The sequence below is a fragment of the Protomyctophum parallelum genome, assembly GCF_964188405.1.
Source record: "Protomyctophum parallelum genome assembly, chromosome: 14".
Taxonomy (NCBI): Eukaryota; Metazoa; Chordata; class Actinopteri; order Myctophiformes; family Myctophidae; genus Protomyctophum; species Protomyctophum parallelum.
The window spans coordinates 35,449,358-35,474,703 of record NC_139709.1 but is presented as its reverse complement, the minus strand read 5'-3'; the positions used below and the strand labels follow the sequence as shown (position 1 = coordinate 35,474,703).

The 25,346-nt window shown below is 40.7% G+C and overlaps 2 protein-coding genes across 2 annotated transcripts in view; one reads left to right on the top strand and one right to left on the bottom strand.

The window, feature by feature from the left end:
- Positions 1 to 9,249: 9,249 nt before the first annotated feature.
- Positions 9,250 to 25,346, top strand: part of LOC310871279 (receptor-type tyrosine-protein phosphatase N2-like) — a gene marked incomplete at both ends in the record, with an annotated part of 183,112 nt that continues 167,015 nt past the window's right edge. The window contains 2 exon segments of the mRNA XM_083782764.1: positions 9,250 to 9,337; positions 14,602 to 14,652. Coding sequence (XP_083638890.1) covers positions 9,250 to 9,337; positions 14,602 to 14,652 — 139 coding nt within the window.
- On the bottom strand, positions 20,292 to 24,769 carry LOC310870522 (E3 ubiquitin/ISG15 ligase TRIM25-like; the record flags this gene model as incomplete). Its single annotated transcript, XM_083781760.1, has 3 exons — positions 20,292 to 20,418; positions 22,479 to 22,531; positions 23,690 to 24,769. The coding sequence occupies 3 exons, from the start codon at positions 24,767 to 24,769 to the stop codon at positions 20,292 to 20,294; spliced, it is 1,260 nt and encodes a 419-aa protein (XP_083637886.1).

Genomic DNA, 25,346 nt, shown 5'->3' with positions numbered 1-25,346 from the left:
TTATTAAAAAACTGCGAATTAAACACATAAAACAAATAGCGGGTTTAGTATTACGCAGGGGAGAAACATGGATTAAATGTGGCAATTGAACAGGAAACTGACAAACAATGCCAACTGATCTGACTGTATGATATCACAAAAATGTAAGAACATTCATTCTAAGCTAGGATGACGATGACAATGATCATACTATTAAAAAGAGGTCCAAGTTCAGAGCCAACTCAGGTTGAGTGCATGATGGACATTTTCTTTTCATGATAAATTTAAATATCTTTGAATGTTCGGTGCAAGGTTTTGAATGTTTCATTCGTATTTTATTTCATTTGGAAATCACGTTTACTTTACAATACGTCTAGGTTTAACTTTTTCTGTACAGCTTCTATTAAATCTATGCAAGAAAGACACATTTTTATATTGTAATAGTTTAATGAGTAATAACAGAAAATATGTAGTAGTCGTAAGGAACTCACTTACTGTATGTGGTTCTTAATTTATATATCAGAACAGTAATGTTTTTTGTTTAGCTTTTCCTCAAATCTAATCGGATAAACTTCAGTGTCCGAATTTCACTTCCGTCTGCTCATTCTTTGTGTTGCATCACTATCAATGTCACTCGTCTATCCTGGTTCCTTCACAGAGTATTGGTACCTGAACATTTATGTTCTGTTTTACTAAAGAGCAGGAGACTGGGAGAACCCTGTTACTGAACAAATGATTATCAGAATATAGCTATTTAACACTTATTTTAACAAAACAATATTATTAAACAAACAAAACAACTTGCATCTCCTTTAAGTCAAACAGCATTTACATAGGTCTCTTTACTGCAACACTGATAATATGAAAATATTGTTTCATGTAGCCTAAAGCTGCATTGTATTAATTATTAGTTTTCTCTCTAATTTCTAAAATGTTCAATATTGTAAAAGACAGTTTAGTTCGTCCAAGTTTTCATCTGGTCTTTGAAGAAGCTCCTCCATCAGTTCCTATTTAATCTGTGGTGGCTCTGATTCCTCTTGGACCAGACTGGAGTTCCTCTCCTACTGCTCAGGGGAAACATACAGTGAGGTGCATGGAGTCTAGGCAAAATAAAATGTAAATCTACAATTTAATGTTTGAACTGTACATTGAGTGAAGTGTATAGTCCATAATATGCGGTCAATCTCTCACACCAACATTGTTCTCGTGAAGCAGTTTATATATTCAGTTCTAGTTTGGCAATTGGCTTGTCTTTGTAGTTACCTTGCCATGATATAACTCCAGATATTAGCATGATAACTAAGTTGCTCTATTGATTACAAATTTATAAACCAAAATAATGTGCCTGATGTGTTACATTGCATGGTAAAACAAGGTCTGAAAGTCACTGTTTTTAGCAAACGGATAACATTGCATAATCCGACACGGCATATATTTTCTTTTTGTTTTTTACAATGTGAACTACCTTTTTAGAAAGGCCACACGGCCCTGACCTAATTGTGTGCATTGCCAGGTCACACACACACACAGACCTTAACAAATAATGTGTTTGTTGCCTCCCGATTCTGATTGGTTCATTTTCATTGCTAGTCACTGATCACAGGTGCTCCTTAGTTATTTGAGTAAGTCTATAAATACCAGCTGTACTGATTTCTTTAGTCATGGCTGACAGTTTTGAGTTTTATCCTGACTACCTGGAGTTTGTCCTGCTCTCATTCCAATTCTGCTGTGTGGCGTGTGCTACGGTCTTCTATTATTTGCTGTGTGTAGAGATGCACAAAGGTATGTTTTCAAGGGTACAGAGTAGACATTGCAGTTTGTTCGATGTTGTGTCTTTGTTTAAACCGTGTGTAGTTTATTCAATTTATTTGTTTTTATTACCAGCCAACTGTTTGTTCTATAGTACCTAAATAGGGTATATGCTCTTTGTTTTCCATATTAATGGGAATCTACCGTATGTGATGTTATTGTTACCTTATTTATATCAATGTGTGATTATTGTTGCTAGTTATACAGTCCTTATTTTCCTTTGTGTACTATGCTTACATTTACAGCATTTTTGTATGAATGTAGAATTTACAGTCCATGTCAACATGGACTGTAAATTATTATTATTGTTTTACATATTTAGTGAGATGCATTTATATGCATTTATATTGTATGTTTCAGACCACAGCTGTAATAAATACCCTCAACTGGGAAAGTCTGGATTATTTCCGTGTCCTCTAACCGGGACACATCTCCATACCTTGAGCCACTCTAAACCACATTCCCTGGAGACCCCGTCTCCTTTTCGTTAATTTGAAGAACTGAACTATTGGAGAATTGAAATATCTTCTTCCTAATGCAATTAGTCAACACATTACAATTGCGACATAATATTGGCAGCATAATGTATTTTTGTAAAAAAAAAAAATGAATTAATATTTGAACATTTTCAGATTTAGAAGGCGAGTTTAGAATGGGAATAGTCCGAAATGGGTTAAAGAATAAATATATTGGCATGTCATAGTTTGTAATGTTATACATTGGCAGAATCAGCTTTGTGTGCATGATTAGTTTCTGTGCTAAAAGAGTGACTTTGAGTGACTGTTTTATGGCAAAGGAAAGATTATTAAAATGTTCTATCAACGGAACAACTATTGAAGATACGGTATTATTAACAATGGTAAAGCCTGTGCTTTAAACAGGCTAAATATTGACTAATAAGAACATAAGAGTGAAAAGATAGCTCTTTTTTTTAGCTCTTCACCAGAGCTAAAAAACAACAGGTTGGGTTGTGTATTTTGGTCACCAATTATGTTGTGAGACTAGCATTTCAGCAGTCAGCTTTCATCTACAGCTGACAGCTGTATACTTTTGCTTTCATCAGAAGCATTACCGCAAGCGCGAGGTAACGCATATTTATTTATTGAGCTCCTCACATGTCCTGTAGGCATCTCAATCTGAGCTTCAATTCAGAGAAAAACAGTCCACTTGTAATGAAAGTGGACAAAGGGGAACATTTCATTGACCAACCACAGCGGAAGCAAGCGTTGCCTAGCGACGGGGAAGCTAAGGTACGATAGAAAAGCTATTCTCGATTAATAATTAACCCAAAAAGATGTCAATACTTCAAAGATGTCAAAGGCAAAAGGTCTGTTTTGCAGAGGTATGGGGGTCCTTGAAATTAAGACCTTACTGCTATATGGCACACTGCCTTGCTTAATATGGGGGCACCAATGCTGTTCTAATTGATGCAACCATGTTGCATCTGTGTCAAGCTTGCAAGTGCGGAATGGCCTTCGCATTTGAGAAAATGGCCACGCCAAAACAAATGCACAAAGTTCTACACGTGAACTTTGGACCTATACGGACATGGGAAAGTACTTACGTTTTTAAGTTATATGAGCCAATGAAAATGGCCTTTTTGTCCCTAATACATGCAGCGTCATATGCTTTTGCAACTTTACAGTATGGTAGAGGGTCATGCCAAATACTGAAACCAGACTTAAAACACGAACAGCGAACACACTGTAGTAACATGGACCAGGACACACATAATTGTCATCACAAACACTGAATGATTCTGCTGTTAACAATAGAACAACAGATTGTGTCTGAATAACACAGTAAGTAGAGCTATACCACTTTTGGAACAAAAGGTCATGGGTTCAAATCTGGGCACTAATTGGTGCTGCAAGTTCGCTAGAAGTCCTGGGAACTGATGGTAGGTGTGGTGTTAATTTATTATACCCCACTACAATTGCAGCATTTGATAGCTTTAGTAATCATTCATGTAGATTTTATTGTTATATTGTTTGTCTTTTGGTTTTATTTTTTTCCTAACTAGTTTGCCTCATAATAAACACCTTTGCTCTTGAGCTGCTTTACCTCCAGTCAATCAGCCTAATTGGGTCAAAGTCTCAAACATGGACCCGGCAGATACCAATCCTAGCCATCAACCGCCTATGAGAGTGCTCGGAACACCTTGTGTTAATTGGGTCGTCCGATCACAGTTAACAGTCTTTGTATTGAGTTTGTGTTTGAAATGTACTGTAATTCTGCAAACTGTTAATAAATATTTCAATCAATCAATCACACGAATCATGTTGTATCAGACTGAAGTAGTTGATCCCAGATAATCCCCCCAATCACCACAGGAATATGCAACGAGCGCAGCACAATCAAACAGCTGTCAGTGAGACAACAAATTCACGAATAAATAGCCTGTAGCAAAGTAATAGCTGGTCAATATTAATCAAAACAAAGCTGCTCTGTATCATTTGAATCGTGAATTCATATCAATGTCCAGCTATTTGTCCTGTTTACAAAACGCAGTATCTCATAGTATGAGATACTCATCTATGGCTGTTAGACAGCAGGTGTGATTATAATCACCTTCGCACCTGTAAACAGTACGTGTGCAGAGAATGTTCTGTTGTCCATGTGAATCTCGTGGAGAAATTGGACAAAATGCATGGTTTTCTATTCTTCCCCAGCTTTCTAATGGATTTGAAACAATATGACCAGAGCTGACACAAGTTGCAGCTTCATTAGGTGAGTCTTAATTTCCTTTATTTATCAGGGAAGCCCATAGACAAGCTCTTTTTCCCTCGAGTGAGCACGCAGCTACAAGAATATGCAGAGAAGCATGAAGTGTTGTAGGCTAGTATCATAGTATGTATGATGTATCACAGGATATATTCACTGTGTGACTGTGAATATCATTAGGCCTGCATGGAACCCCAACTCGAATCTCTGAGAAAGTGAGAAATGTAACCAAATTACCAAACTGCGTGTGACGTGTGTACAGTCTGAGTCTGTACACTACAGACGGTAATGGGGAAGTATAGCTCTGGTCCTAACCAACTTCTCCATGGGCCAGAGCTATAGGGTAGGTAGAGATGTGACTGTACGGTTTCTGTGTAGGGCCTATAGTTTTATATCCAGTAGTGTGCGATGGTGTTCGATGTGTTGTTTGGAGCCGAAAGCCTGCTGCTCGAATTTTGTTAGAACGCTCTCAACCATCACAAAGATCTCTCCAGCAGCCACAGAGAGCCGCTGGTCGATCAAGGAAAGTGTTTGCAGCAAAGTCATATTAGAATCGTTGATTCTATTTTAAATTCAAACAGAGTAATAACAGCTAAGTGGTAGCCCCTGTTGTGTGCCTTTATCTCCTCTGAGAATGTAAACATCAGAGTCAGCCGAGACTACGTCAGGCCGGGCTGGTCGTGGTGATCGCCACTGTGGTTATTTGATATTTGCCGCCACCTGCTGGTGAAAGTGTGTTACAGTTCCGCCGATGCTTGGCTTAGGCTCAACCTTTTTATTTGAAGGGTCCAGTTTGATAGGAATTGTTATCTAATATCTTGGACACCAATACTACACTGTCGGTGACGGTGTAGTTTTGTTGTTGTTTTAACTCGGAGTGTACACATTTTGTTCAATGTAGTTGTAGTTTATGCATTGTATCCAACCAGTTACTGCTTGCACACACACACACACAAACACACACACACAAACACACACACACACACACACACACACACACACACACACACACACACACACACACACACACACACACACACACACACACACACACACACACACACACACACACGTTTATTTATGTCCACATAACGAGAAGTACAGGAATACCTTGTACAAAGGACATAAACACTACCAGTGCAGTTTGACAGTGGGAGAGCAGCCAGTTACAACGTGCATGGACGGCAAAGCATCGTTACATACAGTACAGCTGACATGTTGGACACAGGGCAGCAGACATAAATCATGGATAATGGAAACAACGCCTCCTCCAAATTGAGTGGCTTCCTATAATGGCTGAAACTGAGCAATACCTCGCTAACTGCTTGGCTCTCCTTTTGGAAAGGCCGGCCATTTGTAAGCCCCTCACAACCAACTTATGCACATGCCCTAGGCTGCCAAAGATAAAAACTAAAAGTTTACATCTGTAGCCTAGCTGTGAGATGGTCTGCATTAGCTGCTGATACTTCAGCACTTTGGTTAGTAAGCTTCTTCCAGGCTATAGTCAAAGGTACAGCCGACCTCGAGAATGAACACCTCTCTATGGTTTTCATTTACAACAATGACATCAGGGGTGTTAGCTGAAATGTTAGAGAACACAAAATCATCATTACACAGGTTAAACATCCTCGGCTTCACAGTAGAATGCTTATAAAGCATGATGGAGGACCTAAAAATGGAAGAGATGTCTTTCGATATCAAATCCACTATTCTGTCATGCCTACATATGTAAAGGCCCCTGTAAACATGGCAACCATTTAAGATGTGGGACATGGTTTCAGCTATTTGTTCATGGCCATGATGGATACAGTGAGGAAGGAGCATGATTGCCTGGAAACCAGATGGAGAGATTAAGTTTAGAAGGTAGAACCTGTAATCTCGCTTTCAAAGTAAAAACAACAATGCACTCATCAATGGCAACATTTTTTAACAGTGTGAGAGACAGAATGGTCCGCAGCAGGAAGACATGCAGTCTTTCCTTATAACCTCAACACACACACACACACACACACACACACACACACACACACACACACACACACACACACACACACACACACACACACACACACACACACACACACACACACACACACACAGTGTGGTGGTATAATTACTGTATGGTAGCAGTCCATGGTCGTGCAGGCCTGGTCTGCAGTCACTCTTGAAGGCGGCTGGGGGTCCATGTCAGTAATAGGCAGGTTTGATCTGAACTGTCCACAGCCCACCTCTGAGACACAGACATGAAGTCAACTTATACAGTAATGAGCATTAGTGTAGACGAATTATATGTCGATAAGATGAAAATGGCTGAAGCCCTTCAGTACCAGTGATTCTCAAACAACTTCATGTCAAGGACCCCCAAATTGTTGTGTGTTTGGCTCAATTTTCTTCATGATTCTGAATCCATTCCAAGCATTAGTTTGGAATGGAGTGTTTTTTGTGCAAAACTAATGCTTGGAATGGATTCAGAATCATGAAACCCCCCTAGTTTCATATGTCACATGCTACTGAAAGAATGATGAAATTTGGACTTTTTTTCTTTATATAGGATGTTATGGGTATGGTCACATATTATGCTAATAACTCAATTTCCCACAGGAGTTGAATTTCAAACTTTTAGTACATGTTATTAGACACCTCAAATACCTGATAAAATGCCCTTACTATAACAAGTAAGACGCGCAAACGCGGGAAGCGAACGCAGCTCGTGTGTGTGTGGTTGTGTGTGTGTGTGTGTGTGTGTGTGTGTGTGTGTGTGTGTGTGTGTGCTACAGCTGCGCCCTGTGTGTGTGTGTGTGTGTGTGTGTGTGTGTGTGTGTGTGTGTGTGTGTGCTACAGCTGCGCCCTCTGGTGGCGGGCGGGTGGTGTAACAGCGGGACAGACAGACACACAGACACACACACACACACACAGACATTCAGCCCTTGCTGTCATAGTAAGTGGCTCACTGCGTTCGCAATGACATCTAAATGCAGGTAGACCGGACAACACTGGTTCCCAGTTGCTAGGTTGGTTAAAGTTTGAAAATGAAACTCATTTATCTTCATATCAGCCTGTTATGTCTGCTTTTCAGCTTGCAGTGCAGTGTTAATATGGGTGATACAGTGATACTATCCGCATTATGCAGCGCTACACGGTTGATGATCATTCATTTAGTGATATGATACCATGAAATTCTATACTGTGTAAATTGTATACGTGCACTTGCCAGTGAAGTTTATACGTGCACTGGCAATTTATTCATTTTTGACATCGTATTTGACCAAGTGGAGAAACTCACACCTGACAGGCATGCAGAGCATGTACATTGTACAGTACTGTATATACTATATAGGATATGTTCAGAGAAGTTGACTGTCACAAGTGATTATGTTGAGTGTTTTCTCTCTGGCTGAAGACACACTACATCCACAGTGGTCTGCATCAATAATACATGAAGATATGTACTGTATGTAGAGGGGAATGATCATAAGATATTCTGAAATGTACATTTCAGTGGGAATAACATGTAGAATAGAACAGCGGTCACCAGTTCCCAACCTGGAAAAACACTCATTGATAATACAAAAGTAAAAATAATAATGGTATGTTTTCTTTAAAACCCTGAAAGATAAATTGTCATTTTGCTACAAATATATAGGAACTTAAAGTATAGTTATGTCAGTTGCATTGATTCAAGCCATGAATGAACACAATTGATTCATCGTTCAAATAAACATTCTCTAAAAATGCACGTGCGGACGGACAGTGGACACTGTTGACTTGACACACTTATAACCACTTGACCCCCAGCATCCCTGTTCTGGGGGGGGGGGGGGAAACGTTTTGCCAAAAATGGCACATCTATACCGGTATAAGCTCACAATGTATCACAATTTGCGAGCTTGTAGATCAGCAACACAACGGATCACAACACAACACGTTGTGAGCTTGTATATCTGCTATTTTTGGGAAAGAGATTTGGCGTAGAGTGAAACGACCAAGTGCAGTTGCACTTGTAACTCAGGTCTATTTCACTAAGTATAGATTTAGGTTTAAGTGTCTATAAACCATTAAAACCCGGGGTATAGCATCTGTTTGTATAGCAGACAAGCTCGCAGCGTGGGAGGGTGGTACGAAAAGCTTGTACCTCTGCTATTTTTGAACATTTTTGAAAAGTCTTGAAAGTTGGTTACTACTGATTTAGAAGGCATCAAATTGTAGAATTGGCCAACACTGTTGGTTGAGCCTTGCTTCACTGTCACTGAATAAACATGGGAGACTTTCCATGGGAGAGGAGCTGTAAAAAGGAGGAGATTATCAGGGGAGACGAGAGGAGATGAAGAAAGATGAGGGCAGAGGGAGAAGAAGGGGAGGGGTGTGTGTGTGTGTGTGTGTGTGTGTGTGGGGGGGGGGGGGGGGGGGGGTGGAGCATGCAGTCTATTCCAAGTAGAAGACAGGGGAGGAAGGAGGAGAGGAGAAGATGAGAGGTGGGGTCCGTGGGGAGGAGAGGGGAGGAAATAGGGGGCGGGGTTAGGTTGCTGTTCGTCGGTTCGTAGTGCTGAAAGCACACTAGCCTATTCTGCTTCAGGAGCGGCCAGGAACGGCCTGGATTCCCTTTTTAATAACACCCATCAATCTGGTCGTAGCTTCACTCCTCCTGGCTTTATTTATTTATCAGCGAAACGAACCGAGTGAAGAAAAACAATCACTTGTAAAGAGATGGATTGAGGATAATTGCGCAGACAAGAAAACATGGATCCGTTTGCTATTTTCTTGGCAGTGGTCCTCCTCCTTCTCTCTTCCCCGTCCTGCTGCCCTGCCTCCGCGGACAGGACCATCGGTGAGTCGGTCTTCTAAACTGCGTTATGAACAATACGGGATTAATATACCCTAATCGGCGGAACGACAGCGAAACGATCGACGCGCGTGTTGATATCTCTCGTAAATATTATGGGACCGTGTTGCGCACATCAGGCCATGCTGCTATCATTTGGAGCCGTGTCATTATTTTATTAGCTGCCGGTGTTTTGACTGCAGCGCTGGCTGCATCTGTATATCCTATTATTATTATTATTATTATTATTATTATTATTATTATCACTAGCCTAATATGCAGGCTAGTATTATTATTATTACAAATACGGTAGCATAGTACACAGTCAAATCCTCAGTGTTAATTAATTTGACACAAGAGTGTAGCCTACAAATGGTAAGTTGGTAAGGTTACATTAGGCTACAGGTCAAATGGGTAAGTGCACCAAGGATTTGTACCAGGATGTGTATCCAAGACTGACATTTGTTTACACTTGGGCAACTTGTAAACAGATCGACACACACATTATCGATGCTGTATGCAAATAAGCTCATTTGTACTTGAACCAGAAAGCAATAAGGCTGAATGCTTTCCATATTAGTCTACAGATGGACAGTTATTGATTGAGAATGGCATGGTGGGAGACAGACACATGTGACCCTGTGATATTAATACATCCTGTATCCTCCCAGATCCATAAATACATTCATAATCTCATACTTTGCATCGATTTCTACCTGGGCACGTCTGATACACTGCGAGCACAGTATAGACACTGTGTGTGTGTGTGTGTGTGTGTGTGTGTGTGTGTGTGTGTGTGTGTGTGTGTGTGGGGAGGGGGGGGGGGGGCAGCCCCTATATTACATAAGAGAGTCAGTATTTCAACCACAGCATAGCTTCAGCTGGTGAAGGCTGTTCTAAGACTCTAAGAAAATAGTCATTTGGCCCATTAGATGGCATAGTCATTCAAATATGGATGCCAATGTATTTTGTTGAGAAGTATGACACATACATGTATGGACATGATTCTGATGATTGTGATTATTGTTTTGGGGCAACAGGGGCATTCAAATGGATGCATTTGACATGGTAGCATTCTGGTGTCTGTAGTATAACTGTGGAATGTAATTATTGAGATGTTTCTGTCAATATATGCATGCATAGTTGCATACCGATAGCTGACAAATAGTGCAACCACATTTTGTAGCTAGTTGGTTACTTACTAGTAGCCTAATTGATTACTCAGAATCCGTAGTGTGAACTTGTTATGCATGTAACTTAAAAACAGCTGGCCTGGTGCAACTCTACCCAGGTGCATTCCCTGTAATATACACTCCCACTGACATGAAAATCAATAGATGACAATTCATAACAACTATATTTCTGTAAAAATAGTGCAGGTATTATATCTGTGTGCCAAGATCAGAGAGTAGTAGCAACACATCAGACCTCTTCAACCCATTAGACCTGAGGGTTCTACAAAATGCCGTCTAAACAGATTTTCTGAAAAAACAAATAACCTTTTTATCAAGGCCCCCCAAAATATGAATTTGTCTGTGGACCTATACAGTGCTGGTTTTTAGCCGACTGGTAATGTACGACGATATGGGTACCTCACAATACGATATCTGTGGCAATATTAGGCCCTCGAACAATAACAATAATATAACTGTATTCGCTATATTGCGATATTGCGATTTTCAATATATTGCAAGAGATTTCATCAATGATATATCACAATATCTGTAACTGAAAATGAATAAATAACCATAAATGGCAATGGTGTTTATTCCAAAATCTTACAAGATTATTTGTGTCACAAAAAGTACCAATAAGTACCAATAATAATACTTACTGTGGCCAATAAGTACAAGATGCTTGCCTAATCAATCCATCACTAAAATATGTAGTGAAAATGTAATTGACAAGAAACAAATAAAATAAGATGGGCATATTAAAGTGCCGAGCATAATTCAATGAACCTGGACCCATTTCAGGTATTCATCACCAACTTGTTTTGTATTGTAAAGTTGGGCCCATTTGATTTCATCAACGACTTATCACGAATCGATATATGTAACAGTGTTTATTGATTATATCGCAATATCGATATATTGGCACAACCCTATACAATACTGCATATTATCTGCACAAGCATGACAGAGATCACAAACCCCAGAAGCATACGAGCATAAGTTATTGCATGAACATTGAACCCTGCAACGGCATACAGTATAAGACCTATAGACCAGCCTAAATGAACGATTAGATTGAGGCTGTATGTGTTAACTTGTTAGCATATATGAGAATGAAGGGAGATGAGTGAGGTTGAAGGTGGAGAGACCTTCTGTACTGTCATGGGTGTGTATAGAGCGAATTAGAATGTGGTACGAAGAGTGGGGCTGATCGCGTACACCTCCTGCCTTTTCCGTGCCTACCTGAACTATCGCTACTACACTTGATTTTTAGGGTGACATTTTGAGCCCATTCATTCTCTTCTTCAGACTATTTTGTTTGTGACAATTTCTGTCGTTACCTGTGCCATTACTTTTTGCATTGTTGCAGCTAGCTGTTTTATTACCCCATCATATAAAAGCAAAGCATTACGGAAAGAGTACCAGAAAACAGTATACTGCAGAGATGTTGCTTGGCCCATGGTCGTGTGCTGTGGATATAGTATGATGGCCTAGTGTTGTGATTAATGTGTACAGTACTTCCACTAGCGCGTAGCACTCACTATCATGGCTTTGCCTTTCCACTCTCCATGCCATGTGTGTTTTGGCAGTGTGGACTGTTTGTATAGAACCAGGGACTGTGAGGCTGGATGAGGGAGAAGGCATCAACTTGAACACGTGACCCTGATACTGAACCTGGGTCTACATCTGAATCTGAACGTTAACGCATTTAATTTAGTGTAGTTTAAACAGCTACTGTACCTGAGTCTGCAGTATATCTGAATGATTGATGATTTATTAACAGTAATGTTAACAGTACAGTCTAGTACAGTCAAATGTTATGTTAAATGAAAAAACAAATAGCCCCAGGGGCTTTGTTTCTGTTGTGGTCCATTGACAATTCATTGGTAATACATGCAAAACATATTATAATGCAGCTCAGTACAGTAGAATCATAATGGTATATTTGCAGAGAAAGGAGGGGGCGCTCCACTATCAACAGGACTTATTTTGGGTTAGTTTGGACTAGTTAGGGAGTGGGGAACCTTGATGTCCATGCTACAGGATTTCTTTAGCGTAGTTTAAACCAGTGTTTCTCAAATAGGGGTAGGCCTACACCAAGGTACTTGAGGTACATAGAGCGTTGCAGTCCCGCCCCCTTTCAGGGCACCAGAAGAGAATTTCCCTTGAACTTGTCCCATGGACGTTTCAGAAAGTATTTATTTAAAGACCTTTAAGCCTCGGACAAAGCAAACTCGGCAGCTGACAAATTATGACAATAAACACAATTTTCTTGGGCCGAACAAATAATTAGAAAGAAGGGAAAAAAGGGCAGGGTACAACACTTTTTTAGAGTGTTTCTTCTTGAGTGAACAGTTTATTGAGGGCGGTGCAGTTCTGATTCTGTGGTTGCAAGTTGCAACTTGTTGCATTGTGAATCATGAGCCCAATCCATACCAACTTGTACAATAGGAAGCAACAAGTTGCACAGCATTTCTGATCACAAACACATTGCTCACATGAATCTGCCATAACATTAAGTGCGTGCGTGCGTGTAGATCCATCTGTATCTGTTTATATGCGGCGGATCAATACTTTTTTTTTACCTCAAGCATAATGAAAGAAAGTCATCTATACAAGGTAATTTCGTTCCCTTGAAATCGATGAAAGGTAGACAATTATGTGTGTGCTCCTTTTATGTTTTATCTCTCCCTCCATTTATGTTTTTCTCTTCTGTCTCACTACACCCCACCCCCCGTGCTCGCTAAGGTAAACCATCCCCCTTTATCAGCTCAGCACCCATTCGCTCTCTTCTCTTCCTATGACCCTTTCATCTTATCTTTCTCTTCCCGTGACATTCAGAGCTACAGAGCCTAGCTGTCCGTCCGTCCGTCCGTCCGTCCGTCCAGTATACGTACTGTATGTTGTTCACAAAGGTGAACAGCATTTATTCCAGTTCTGTTCTTGAACAACAGCTATCCCTAAGTCTATACTCTATACCAGCCTATACTAGACAGTGACACTAGATATATGTGTTTACTGTGGGCCTAAGCCCTAATGATTAGTCTCTCAGTCTGTGCATTAGTCATCGCCCTTAACACAGAATAATTTGGGAGGCTGTACTGTAGATGTGGCACATGGTGTAATTTGAAGTGAGTTAAGAAAGTTCCTAAGAACTATTTATTTTTTCATTTACTGTACAAGTGAAATAAGTCAAAGGCATTATGCAATGAAATTCCAATTTGAACCTTCAAGCGCTTCCTCCACCCAAGATGACTGATTTCCCTTCCTTCATTGGCTGGCCTCATCAGGAAGGAGCTGGTGCCTGATTTGAACAGACCACTGTTCAAATCATCCTGGGAAATGTTCCTTTCTCAGAGAGCACAGCTTGTAATGACCAGAAGGCAGGGACGAATACAGGGTGGTTCTCAAACAACTTTCTTGAGTGTTTCCGTAAATTAAATGTCCAAATGGGTAACTAGATCATAGGCATCCTATCGTATAGGTTTTCAAAACTTTGCTTTGTCTAAATCAATGTATTTCCATTGTCTTTTCTGCTTAGTATGTACTTATTCTGGGTTTCTTACCTTACCGGCTCAACAACGAGCTGTCACGTTTCCTATGAAAATAACGAATCATGTGCGATATTGTTGTGCAGATCAAATTGATCACATTTCCATTTTTTTATACTTGTCGATAGTTCCTATACTCCACTACATCTCAGAGGCAAATATTATACTTATTACTATACAATTATTTGAAAACCTTAGTTACAAGTTACTTTGCAAATTTTGATTATTATTAGAAAACACAAGTTTACCACTTACCTGTACATTTGCTTTAATTTGTGCACACTCGGAGTTAAATGAACACTGCCAATTGTTCATTGTGTGTGTGTGTGTGTGTTGCACAATGAGCACAGAGCACCATGAGCACATAGCATGATAAAATAAAATAAAAAATATTTTTCTCAGTCTAAGGAGTTTTACTTCTTTTTCTATACGGTGAGCGAGTCTTTTCCTGTCAAAGTTTCCCTTATGTGTGTGTGTGTGTGTGGTAGAAAGAATAGAAATGTCCGATCACCTGCATTGACGAGCTGTTCTGTCCTCTCTTCAGGCTGCCTGTTTGAGAACGACTTGTGTATGCCGTACGAGATCTGTGTCAATGGTAAGAACACACACACACACACACACACACACACACACACACACACACACACACACACACACACACACACACACACACACACACACACACACACACACACACACACACACACACACACACACAGTTTAACAATTTATTTATGTCTACACACAGGGAAAGCATACAGGAACACAAATATTTTAGGTGCAGTAAAGGTTACATTAACAATGTATGTCCTCATGATACAACACACATCACTCATCACTCCATGGGCACAAGCAGTGGCATATAGGGCAGCAGAGATGGCACACTTTGCTAGCCTTTCTGCCTCGTCTTTGGGCGGACATCCCAAGTTGACGAAACCCTCCGACAACCAGTCTGTGGGTATGTCCTAGGCTGGATCACCATATGAAACAAAGATCTTAGTCTTGCACTGTTGCTTGGTGTTAAAGCGCTCTCTGTAGTTGTTCTCCTGCATGTGCCTGGAAGTCCACCCATTGCTATTCCGGGGTTAGTCCGACAGCGGGCGGAAATACAGCTGGAAGCCAAAGGCCGCCGGGTCTATATATAGGGTCAATATTGCCTCTCTTCCCAGTAAGATGTTCATGGGAGGGGCCGTCAGGTAGCGTTGACTGTTGGTAGATTCCACTGGTGAATAGTGCCTTCTTGTATGCAAGTTACCTAGTCCACAGTAATTGCAAATGCATTCATGCACCTACTACATTGACGAGGGTAGTTACAACGGAACAGTTCAAGTCATGCCCAGGACACACTAACACACACTAACCTAGACTTAAAACCTTTGATCTGTCTGTCTGTCTGTCTGTCTGTCTGTCTGTCTGTCTGTCTGTCTGTCTGTCTGTCTGTCTGTCTGTCTGTCTGTCTCCGTCCCCAATATTTCTGATTGAGAATAATGAGGTTTATTTTTAGCCCTACTGTTTTCTAATCCGAAAAGCTTTTTTTTCTCCCTCTGTCTGTCAATCGCTCAATACGTATCGGTTTACTGGCGAGTTCTCATCTGGTAATGTTCCCTGTTATCACCGCTTCCCAGCATCTGAGATGTCAGAGTGGACAGGCACTGAAGGTGTAATCCAATAATGGAAAAGTACATACGTATCCTGCTGTATTATTTCCATTTACCCATACTGTACTGTATACTCCACAGTATATTCCACTCCATCATTATTTGACAGCTTTAGTTAATAGTTACTTTGCAGATTTAGATTACTAGAGGATCCCTCACACCTACAGTATGTCGCACTGTTGATATCCATTTATGTGCACTTGACGGTGGATGGGGGGCCGCAGGGGGTCCACTGACCGACCCACCCAACCATTAGAACATTTTAATATAATATTAATGGGGACACAGCGGGGCAACCAATTGGAAAACAGGAAAAGTGTGACATTACAGCTACTTCACCGCTGGCCGCATGTTCCTCCGAACCCGCTTCCTGTGTGTTTAGTTTCAGCCTGAATGAAATGTCCTGTTCATGCCACGCCCTTTTTGAAATGCACTCTTGATCTAATTCTGATTGGAGACAAGACGTCAACAACGGAAGACAGAGTGCGTGCGTGTGTCATCCTGGGGTGTGAGAACATGGTCACAACATCAGCGGTCTGTTTATTTCAGGTGGAGCTCTTTCTGTGTTTTAAGCTGATCTGAGGTCTGTATCAAGCTTGTTTCTCTGACTGCTGGTCTCTCTGTGTTTTGACTGGTCTGGGGGCTGTTTCGACATCGGTTTTCTGACTGCTTGGCTCTCCTATCTGTGTTTTAACCCTAGAACACTAAACGTGGGTGATTTTCAACCGGACAATTATATTTTTGTAGTTTTCTTAATGTTGCTGATGTCTGAGGTGGGTGGTTTTTTCAGTACCTTAATGATGCTCAGTGACATCATTGAAGGTAGGTTAGTTTCCCTGCCCACATCCCTGTTTTATTCTACACGCAGATGTTCGGGTGAATTTCACCCACGTTTAGTTATAGAGGGTGGGCCGTCACCAAAGGAGAAGGACCATTATTCTTTTTTTAGGAATGTTTTTAAAATAATACCCACATTTTTCACCGGTTTTGACCCCATATGATAGGGCCCTCCCATGATCTATTTTTCGTTTTTTTGTGAAAAGTCATGCTGAAATATTAAAGAATCAGGAATATAGTATGTTGAGTAAAATGTACCCGTGTTTAGACTTTAGTGATGGTTTGACAAAAGTTAAGTTTAGCGTTTTAGGGTTAAGGTGGTCAGAGGTCTGTATCAACCTTGTTTCTCTGACTATTGTGCTGGTCCCTCCGTCTGTGTTTTGGCTGGTCTCGGGTGTCTATCGACTTTGTGGTATTTTGATACAGATCGTTTGTCAATGTTGTGAGACACGGTGCTTTAATCATCAGGGAAAGCCAAAGGACTTTACCGTGCCGTGATCTGGTGCACGGGGGATCCAAGGAAGGGATTGATCAGCAGGCAGTGCTTTCATGATCTATCTATCTGATCTATGGAGTTGTTTGGAAATTGGTTGGTTTGAATTTCATTCATAAATGACGATATAGTTTTGTGGATTAATTCATTTTAAATTTTTAATGAGTGGCCCCCACCAAATGACCAGAACTACTTCATATTCACCAAAACCAGACCAGAACTCCCACCACTTCCTACCGCTTTAAGTCCAAAAATCTGAACTAACCCCTTTAACCATTCTAATATCTGCTTCTACTCCCTCTGCTGGTCACTGCTGAGACTTTAACATAAACATAAACATCACACAGGTTTATAGGTTCAGTGTAAGAAATAATAACATAAAAAATGTGGTGAAATATTTGTTGTACAATTTCCCATCATTTGCAGTAGAGTAAATCATACAATTTCATAAGATGCATGGTTAGTAGCAAAGGCAATGAAGCACTTAAAATAGCAGCAGAAATATATGTACTGTAAATGTAGATATATTTAACCCTGTTTTACCTATTTTATATCAAAACCGTATATGTTTTGCCACTTTTGAGTGATTAAAAAGTATAAAATCACGCATTAATTTATGAGAAAAACATACAAAGAAGAACTATGAACCTACTAAGGTTCTGCCCGACAACAATTATTTATTTGATTTGTACTCAGTGGACTAAACATGTAGAAGCACTCTGGTCCTTTAAGGTTGACTTAAAGACTTGAAGACCTTGAGTATAAGTGGAAGGATCAACAGGTTGGTACTTGACCTATTTGTTTAACCCAGATCAGATGTAGCTTTAGGCTGTGCCCTGTGATAAGCTACTGTGTAGAGTTGGGCAGCAGTAAGGTCATACAACATTAGAAACATACAGTCCTGCCCTTTTCCCATACTGTATGTCAATGAAAGATGAAGTTGAAGGGTCTTTTTATTGTATATTATTCACTTTCATTCATAAATTCATATTTTAAGAGAATGATTACATGACTTTACATATTTGGGTAAAATGTTTCACTTATATTGGACAGTATATTAAATTAATAAAAAAAGTTACATAGTGCCACTTTAAGCCATACAGTGTACACTTTTTTAAGCTAGGATTTTGGCATCTAAGGATCATGACAAATAAATGTGAGAAGTTGCTCTTCATTTCCTCTAGGTGTCACCTGGGACTCTTGTATTCTCTTTGTTAGCTGATCTTATTGTGTGAACTCTCTCAGTCTGGCCTTTACTCCACTACTGATTGTGTGTCCTGTAAACTACAAATTACAAAACAGAACAAATGGGTTAAAAAAAAAGAAGTAAATGTATCAAATATTGTGTCCATGGTATTTCCATGTAACCTTTTACATACATCATTATTAGGGCTGCGAATCTTTAGGTGTCCCACGATTCGATTCGATTCCGATTCTTGGGGTGAGGATTCGATTCAAAAACGATCTTTTCGATTTTTTCGATTCTCGATTCAAAAAAGATTTATTTTCGATTCTAAAGCAGTTTTTATATTTTTATTAAAAACAATTAAAGGTATATTCAGTGATTTCACTTAATTCAAATATCACTTATTTGTTTGTTTTGTTGTGATGATCCTCTATACTATAGAGTGTGCTGACCATATAAGGAGTTCCTCCCTGTCCCCAGTTAACCCCTGGGGGTCAAAAAACCTTAGGTTTTTTTTGAGTGAAATCACTGAATATACCTTTAAATAGAATTTTTGCATGATCTACTCCAGTCTTCTGGCATGAAAGCAGAGTACATTTAGTAAAAAGCTTGTATAATTGTAAAGGTTTTATCAACTGAATGATTTAAACACACAAAGGTTAAATCCAAGAGTAAGAACATGTCTCATTTATTTAGCTTGCACAAATTTGAACCAGTACAAAAGTTACAAAATCTCTTCTCACTCAATACCAGAACAATACATTAGTATTAAAACAGGTGTAAAATAAATACAATTGGCAGGCTTAGCTTAGCTGGTAGTAAATGCACTATGCAGAAACCCAGGCCATAATGCATTGCATGCACAGGTACATTTGTGCAAGAAAAAAAAGGGGAAAAAAAATCAATTTTTGGAAAATGAGAATCGATTCTGAATCGGACGGCATTAGAATCGCGATTCTAACTCGAATCGATTTTTTTTTACAGGCCTAATCATTATTTAATTCTAAAAAGTCAACAAAAGCAGCATCGTGTGGCTTAAGAACCAGGTGCTCTTTTCAAACCAAGATGAACACACACACACACACACACACACACACACACACACACACACACACACACACACACACACACACACACACACACACACACACACACATATATATATACACACACACACTCTACTGAACTACCCCCTGATTAGCTGCAATGGCCACAAACACTGAACGATGAAAGTCACCATGGTAACAGACGAGGCAAAAGGACCAGGCTAAATTGTTCCATTATGCAGCTGGGCCCTGTTGCATTGATGGTGCACTGTCACTGTCTCTGAGATGTTTGTACCTTACTCCTAGCCTCTCTAATATCACTGCATGTGAGTGTGTAGATATTAGTCTTGTCCCTCTCAGAATTAGATTTTTCCCCGCAATGTCCCGCGGCCCCGCCCCATATTTGCATTGGGCCCTGGTTTGTTATAGCCTGGTTCCAGACAATTCTGGTTTGCTCGTCACCACTTCAGCCGTGAAGTCCTCCCACAGGGGCCAGACTTAATCCTCCTGGGGCAATATGCTTTGGAAAGGCAGATGAAGGCTATGGCTACGCGGGGCTAACATACTCCTGGAGTCCCCCACGGCTCTAAACTAGGTCCATTCCTTTTTCCCTCTACACCAAATCTGTTTGCTGAAAACAGCCGATCAACAAGCGCACAAGCGCAAGCTTGTAGATGGGCTATTTTTAAGGAATAGATGTTCAGGACACTAGGCTGCCTTCATATCAGGAAACGGAGTATCTCTGGGTCTTGTTCACGAGTGAGGGGAGGAGGAGATCAGCCGGAGAATCGGAGCGGCAGGGGCGGTATTTCAATCGCTGTACCGCACTATTGTGACAAAGAGAGCTGAGCCAGAAGGCAAAGCTCTCTGTCTACCATGCAATCTTCGTTCCTACTCTCACCTATGAAGTGTGGGTCATGACTGAAAGAATAAGGTCACGGATACAAGCAGCCAAAATGAGTTTTCTCAGACGGGTGGCTGGCATCTCCCTTAGAGACAAGGTGAGAAGTTCAGTCACACAAGAGACTCAGAGTACAGCCGCTGCTTCTTCGCCTGGAAAGGAGCCAGTTTAGGTGGTTCGGGAATCTGGTAAGGATGCCTCTCGAGCGTCTCACTAGGCAGGTCCTCGATGCACGTCCCACTGGAAGGAAACCCCCGGGCAGACCAAGGATCAGATGGAGGGATTATAATTCCAAAATGGTCTAGGAACGCCTCGGGATCTCCCCCTGGAGAGGGAAGTCTGGAGCTTTCTGATGGAGCTGTTACCCCCGCGACCCGACTATGGATAAGCGGTTGAAGATGGATTGATGGAAGATGGATGGACAAGGCACAACAGCGCAATTTACATTTATATCCCCAAAGCCAAATTTAGCCGATCAACATAGCTCTTAATAGTCATTAATGAGCTATGTTCTGTAGCTGTATGTGTGCCCTGGAATGTCCTCTGTCCTGTCAAGATTATAACATCAGTTTTTTGATTTGCTGATTTAAATGTCTGATGATATTTCTCTGCTCTCTGGTTACATTCTTGTGTGCATGGAAATGTTTACAATTCCTAAAGCACCCTCTTTAATCTTTAAAACAAACACTCATACATCGATACACAACACATACATATATCAGCCCCCACACGGCTCTAGAGGTACCAGTGTGCAATATGTAGTCAAGAAAAAAATATATATTTTGATGGTGAAAGGAATGATGATCAATATTCTATCACTCGTTTGCCTGAGTGAATTAATCCGAGGCTACTAGAGAGCTTGCCTGGAGCGGCAGTTACCCAAGAACCGGCCTTAAGTGCCTGCAGGCTTTTATCTGCTTTTATCTGGGTCATCACTATCAGGAAAGACATGTGATTGTAGGTACATGGGCATTCAGTATTATGTGTGTAGCCTATGCCCAGTATCAACAGTAATATGGATCAACATGTGCATGTTATAGCCTAGGTTCAGTGTAGTTATGTATTAATTTCAGCACAAGTACACTGTAATAACCTATAGTAACATACTGTATACAGAAAATCAACATTGCCCCTGATCTCTTAGTGTCTACCTCTGTGTCTTTGTCTGTGTGCTGTATGGTTGCTGTTACTTTGTGAGTGTTTGTCCCTTTCTGAGAACATGTAAAAGTTATTACACACGTTCTGAAGTAGAGCCCATACAGCTGATGGACTGCTTGCACCTCATTAGTTCCACTTTAAAGACTTATCTCACATACTGTAACATGGGACAGAATTCATTGCCCTGGTCACAGATTGGAAACATTCTTGGATTGAGTTCCTTGGCCTACCGGCAGTGTGCACAACATTCACATTCACTGCAATAATCAGGTGCAGTGGAAAATTTCACAACTCACAATGTATCACATTGCGGCACCTTGTGAGCGTGAAGATCTGCTGTATTCACAAAAAAAATAAAAACATTTTGAAAATGACAGATGTCTTTGTATTTGTACTTTTCAATACTAGGAGTATACTTTGGGTTGAGTACTCTGTATAAGCAAGTAGTGAGGTCAGAGAACAAGATGACAACAGGCAGCGTCATGCATACTCAGTTGACTAAAATGCAGATGAGAGAGAGTCACATACTGACAACATATACAGGTCAAACCAAGATACTGTCAATTATAACAGTATCCAAGCTTGTCTACCGTAAAGAATGTAAGCGCAGATTCAAGTACTGTCAAAGAATAATGCAAACACAATACAGTGAATACACATACAACCATACACACAACCAGACAATTTAATTTAATTTCATATTTATTTATTTCATTTTAGTTATGGTTTTACATGATTATATTCATTTTACTTTGTAAAGGAGCAGGAAGAAGATAAATCGTATTGATACCTGTCTCTCCCCTATTTATCTTTTTTTTTTTTTTTTTTTTGCTTCTAATTGATGCTGCTACCAACCATTCATTTTACATCACCATGATTACATCAAATAAAAAAGAGAAAAACAACAAAGACAAAATAACATACAAGTTCCAAATAATTAAGAAAGCCTATCCCTCCATCAAATATGTATAATACATAAATATGTATGTGGATATAGAGTTTCTCCTAAAAGTTTGGAAGTTGAGAATGCTGCCCTTGAGAAAAACAGAAGATTAATTGAATTATAAAGAAAATATTCAGGAGTTAATTGTGAGATTCAAACACGATGATGATCTACTGGAGATCACACAACTCAGCAGTACCAGAATTCAGGCCAAATCCAGCATAGACAGGCTGGGTGAATGTGGTCTGGACTCTGTGGAGGAGAGTCATGGTGGTGTCAGAGACACTGTAGAAGGACAGAGTACCTGCACTGTGATCCAGGTACACTCCTACTCTGGAGGACACACGGCCTGGGATTTTAGTTACAATGTTTCTGTGTCTGAAAACACAATCTCCTGTTGAATGATAATCTGAAGTATGTAAAGACCAAGATTTATCATTGTATCCAAATCCACTGTCAACATTTCCCCCTGTTCTGCTGATATCTTTATATGAGACTGCTATACATGTATAAACACTGATCCCACTCCGCTCTACCTCACAGTAACAGCGTCCAGTCAGACCCTCTCTACTCAGAACCTGTTTCCATGCAGTGAATCTATCTGAGTGATATGGATATGAGTATTGTTGTCTCCACCAGGCCGAAGGCATGTGGGGAGAGTATGTTTTGCACTCCGTCCGTCCGCGTGTCCGTCCGTCCGTCCGTCCGTCCGTGTGTCCGTCCGTGTGTCCGTGAACAGCTAATCTCGGCCACCGTTAACCCGGTCGATGCCATATTTTGCACACACACTCCCTGGATGCCAACCATGAACCTCTGCCCCAAACTTTCCAGAACGGCCTGTTATAGCGCCACCAGGAGGCCGCTTTGTGCAAAACAAGTTTTTGCACAGTACACCTACAGATTTTGTCCAAACATCACGCAAATTGGTACACAGTCTCTCTAGAGCCATTCAACGAAACGGGTCTTTCAGATTTATCAGACTCCATCCTGATTGGTTAAGATTGGCTTCCAAAGTTCACAGGAGTGCTCAGTTTCAAACAAAATGCTGCAAATCATGAACACATCGCGTGATTTCCGTGAAATTGTGCACCCACATTCCCACTAGGCCGAGGACGAAATGCCACATGAACAATTTCAACTCAGCCTCAAGGTGGCGCTATAACTGGCCGAAAAGTGTTTTTACCTCTAACTGCACGGATCTGTGGATAACCTGGTGGAGACCTGTGCCCGGAAGGGCACTTTTTCTAGTTTGTTCTGTTGTGAGAATTGTACTTTTCTGTTTCCCTTAGACAGAGATAGTTCTGTATTTGCTGTGTTTGGATCGAGTGTGATTGGACATGAATATTGTAAGAACTCAGCTCTGGTCCTGTGTTCTGGTAGTCTTGAATATAATACATCCACTCTGTTCACCATCCCTGAGACATTTGTCCCTTCCTTTTTGAGAATGTCTTCTAGTTTGTCCTTCATCTTTGACACAGCCACAGTCACATCTTCAAAGTATCTCAGATGATGAACATTACTGCTGATTGGGTATGGAGATTCACTGATCTTTGAGAGGGAGGTGGGACTGTTCACAAAATGGATGTCATCCTCTGTGTGTGAGATCTGCTCTAGCTCAGCATGTCTGCTCCTTAGTTCAGTGACCTCCTGCTCCACAACCTTCCTCAGTTCTTCAACACGACTCACTTCACGTTTCTGCTTGTCTCTGATCTGCTCCCTCACCTCAGAATGTTTTCTCTCAATGGAAGAGATGAGCTCAGTAAAGATTGTCTCACTGTCCTCCACTGCTCTATCAGCAGAGTGATTGATAGACCCGACCTCCTGGTGAAGCACCTGCACGTCTTTCTCTCTCTCCTGGATTCTCTGCTGGATGTTCTGCTGACTCGTATCCAGCTCTTTCTGTCTCTCAGTTCTTTCTGCTGCAACTGAGATCGTATCGTGACCTTTGTGTTCTTCCATACAGCACAGATAACAGATACACTGCTGGTCAGTACGACAGAAAACCTTCTTCACCTCGTCGTGAAGAGAGCAGATATTCTCCTGAAGCTTGCTGGAGGTTCTGACCAGCTTGTGATTCTTTAAGGCAGGAAACTGATAGTGAGGCTGGATGTGAGTGTCACAGTAAGACACCAGACACTGAAGACAAGTCTTCACAGCTTTCAGTTTTCTCCCAGTGCAGAAATCACAGGCTACATCTCCAGGTCCAGCATAGCAGCTATCAAGAGGAATATCTTGGATTCCTGTCTTCTTCAGTACATCCATCATGTCAGCCAGCAAGGTGTTTTTCTTCAGAACAGGTCTTGGGGTGAATATTTGTCTGCACTGTGGACAGTTGAATCTCCCTCTTTGATCATCCTGATTCCAGTATCCCTCAATACACACACTGCAGTAGCTGTGTCCACAGGGAATAGTCACTGGATCCTTCACTAGATCCAAACAGATAGAACAGCAGAACCTTTCCTGGTGCAGTTGAACTCCTTGCTGTGCCATTTTACAACTGACTGTCTGAGAGACTGAGAAACAGACTGTGTGTGTGTGTGTGCGTGTGTGTGTGTGTGTGTGTGTGTAAAGGGGTAGTGTTTGTTTTGCACACACACACACACACACACACACACACACACACACACACACACACACACACACACACATACACATGCATGCAAGAGGGAGGATAGGGAGGTCCATATTGCTATTAAGGACAATAACACTCACATTATTCAAACGTGATGCTTTTATTTTTATAACTGTTTGCTGTTTAGCTTGTTATGTCTAACTTGAATGTTCCCGCCTGCAATATTTTATCAGCTGCATTGTTAGTGCATTAAACCTTTATCCACATTCCACACATTTATTTCTTTAATTCAGTGTTTTTCAACCAGTGGTCTGGGGACCACCAGTGGTAATAGACCCTAAGTAGATCTTTAACTCTTGAGAGCGTAAAATGAAATCAAATGGACCCAAATGGGTCTATTTGGTTTCATTTCACGCTCTCAAGAGTTTAAATATTGTTAAACATCTGCATTACCTAATTTACAAGTCTACACAATTAGAGAATGTAGAAGAATTG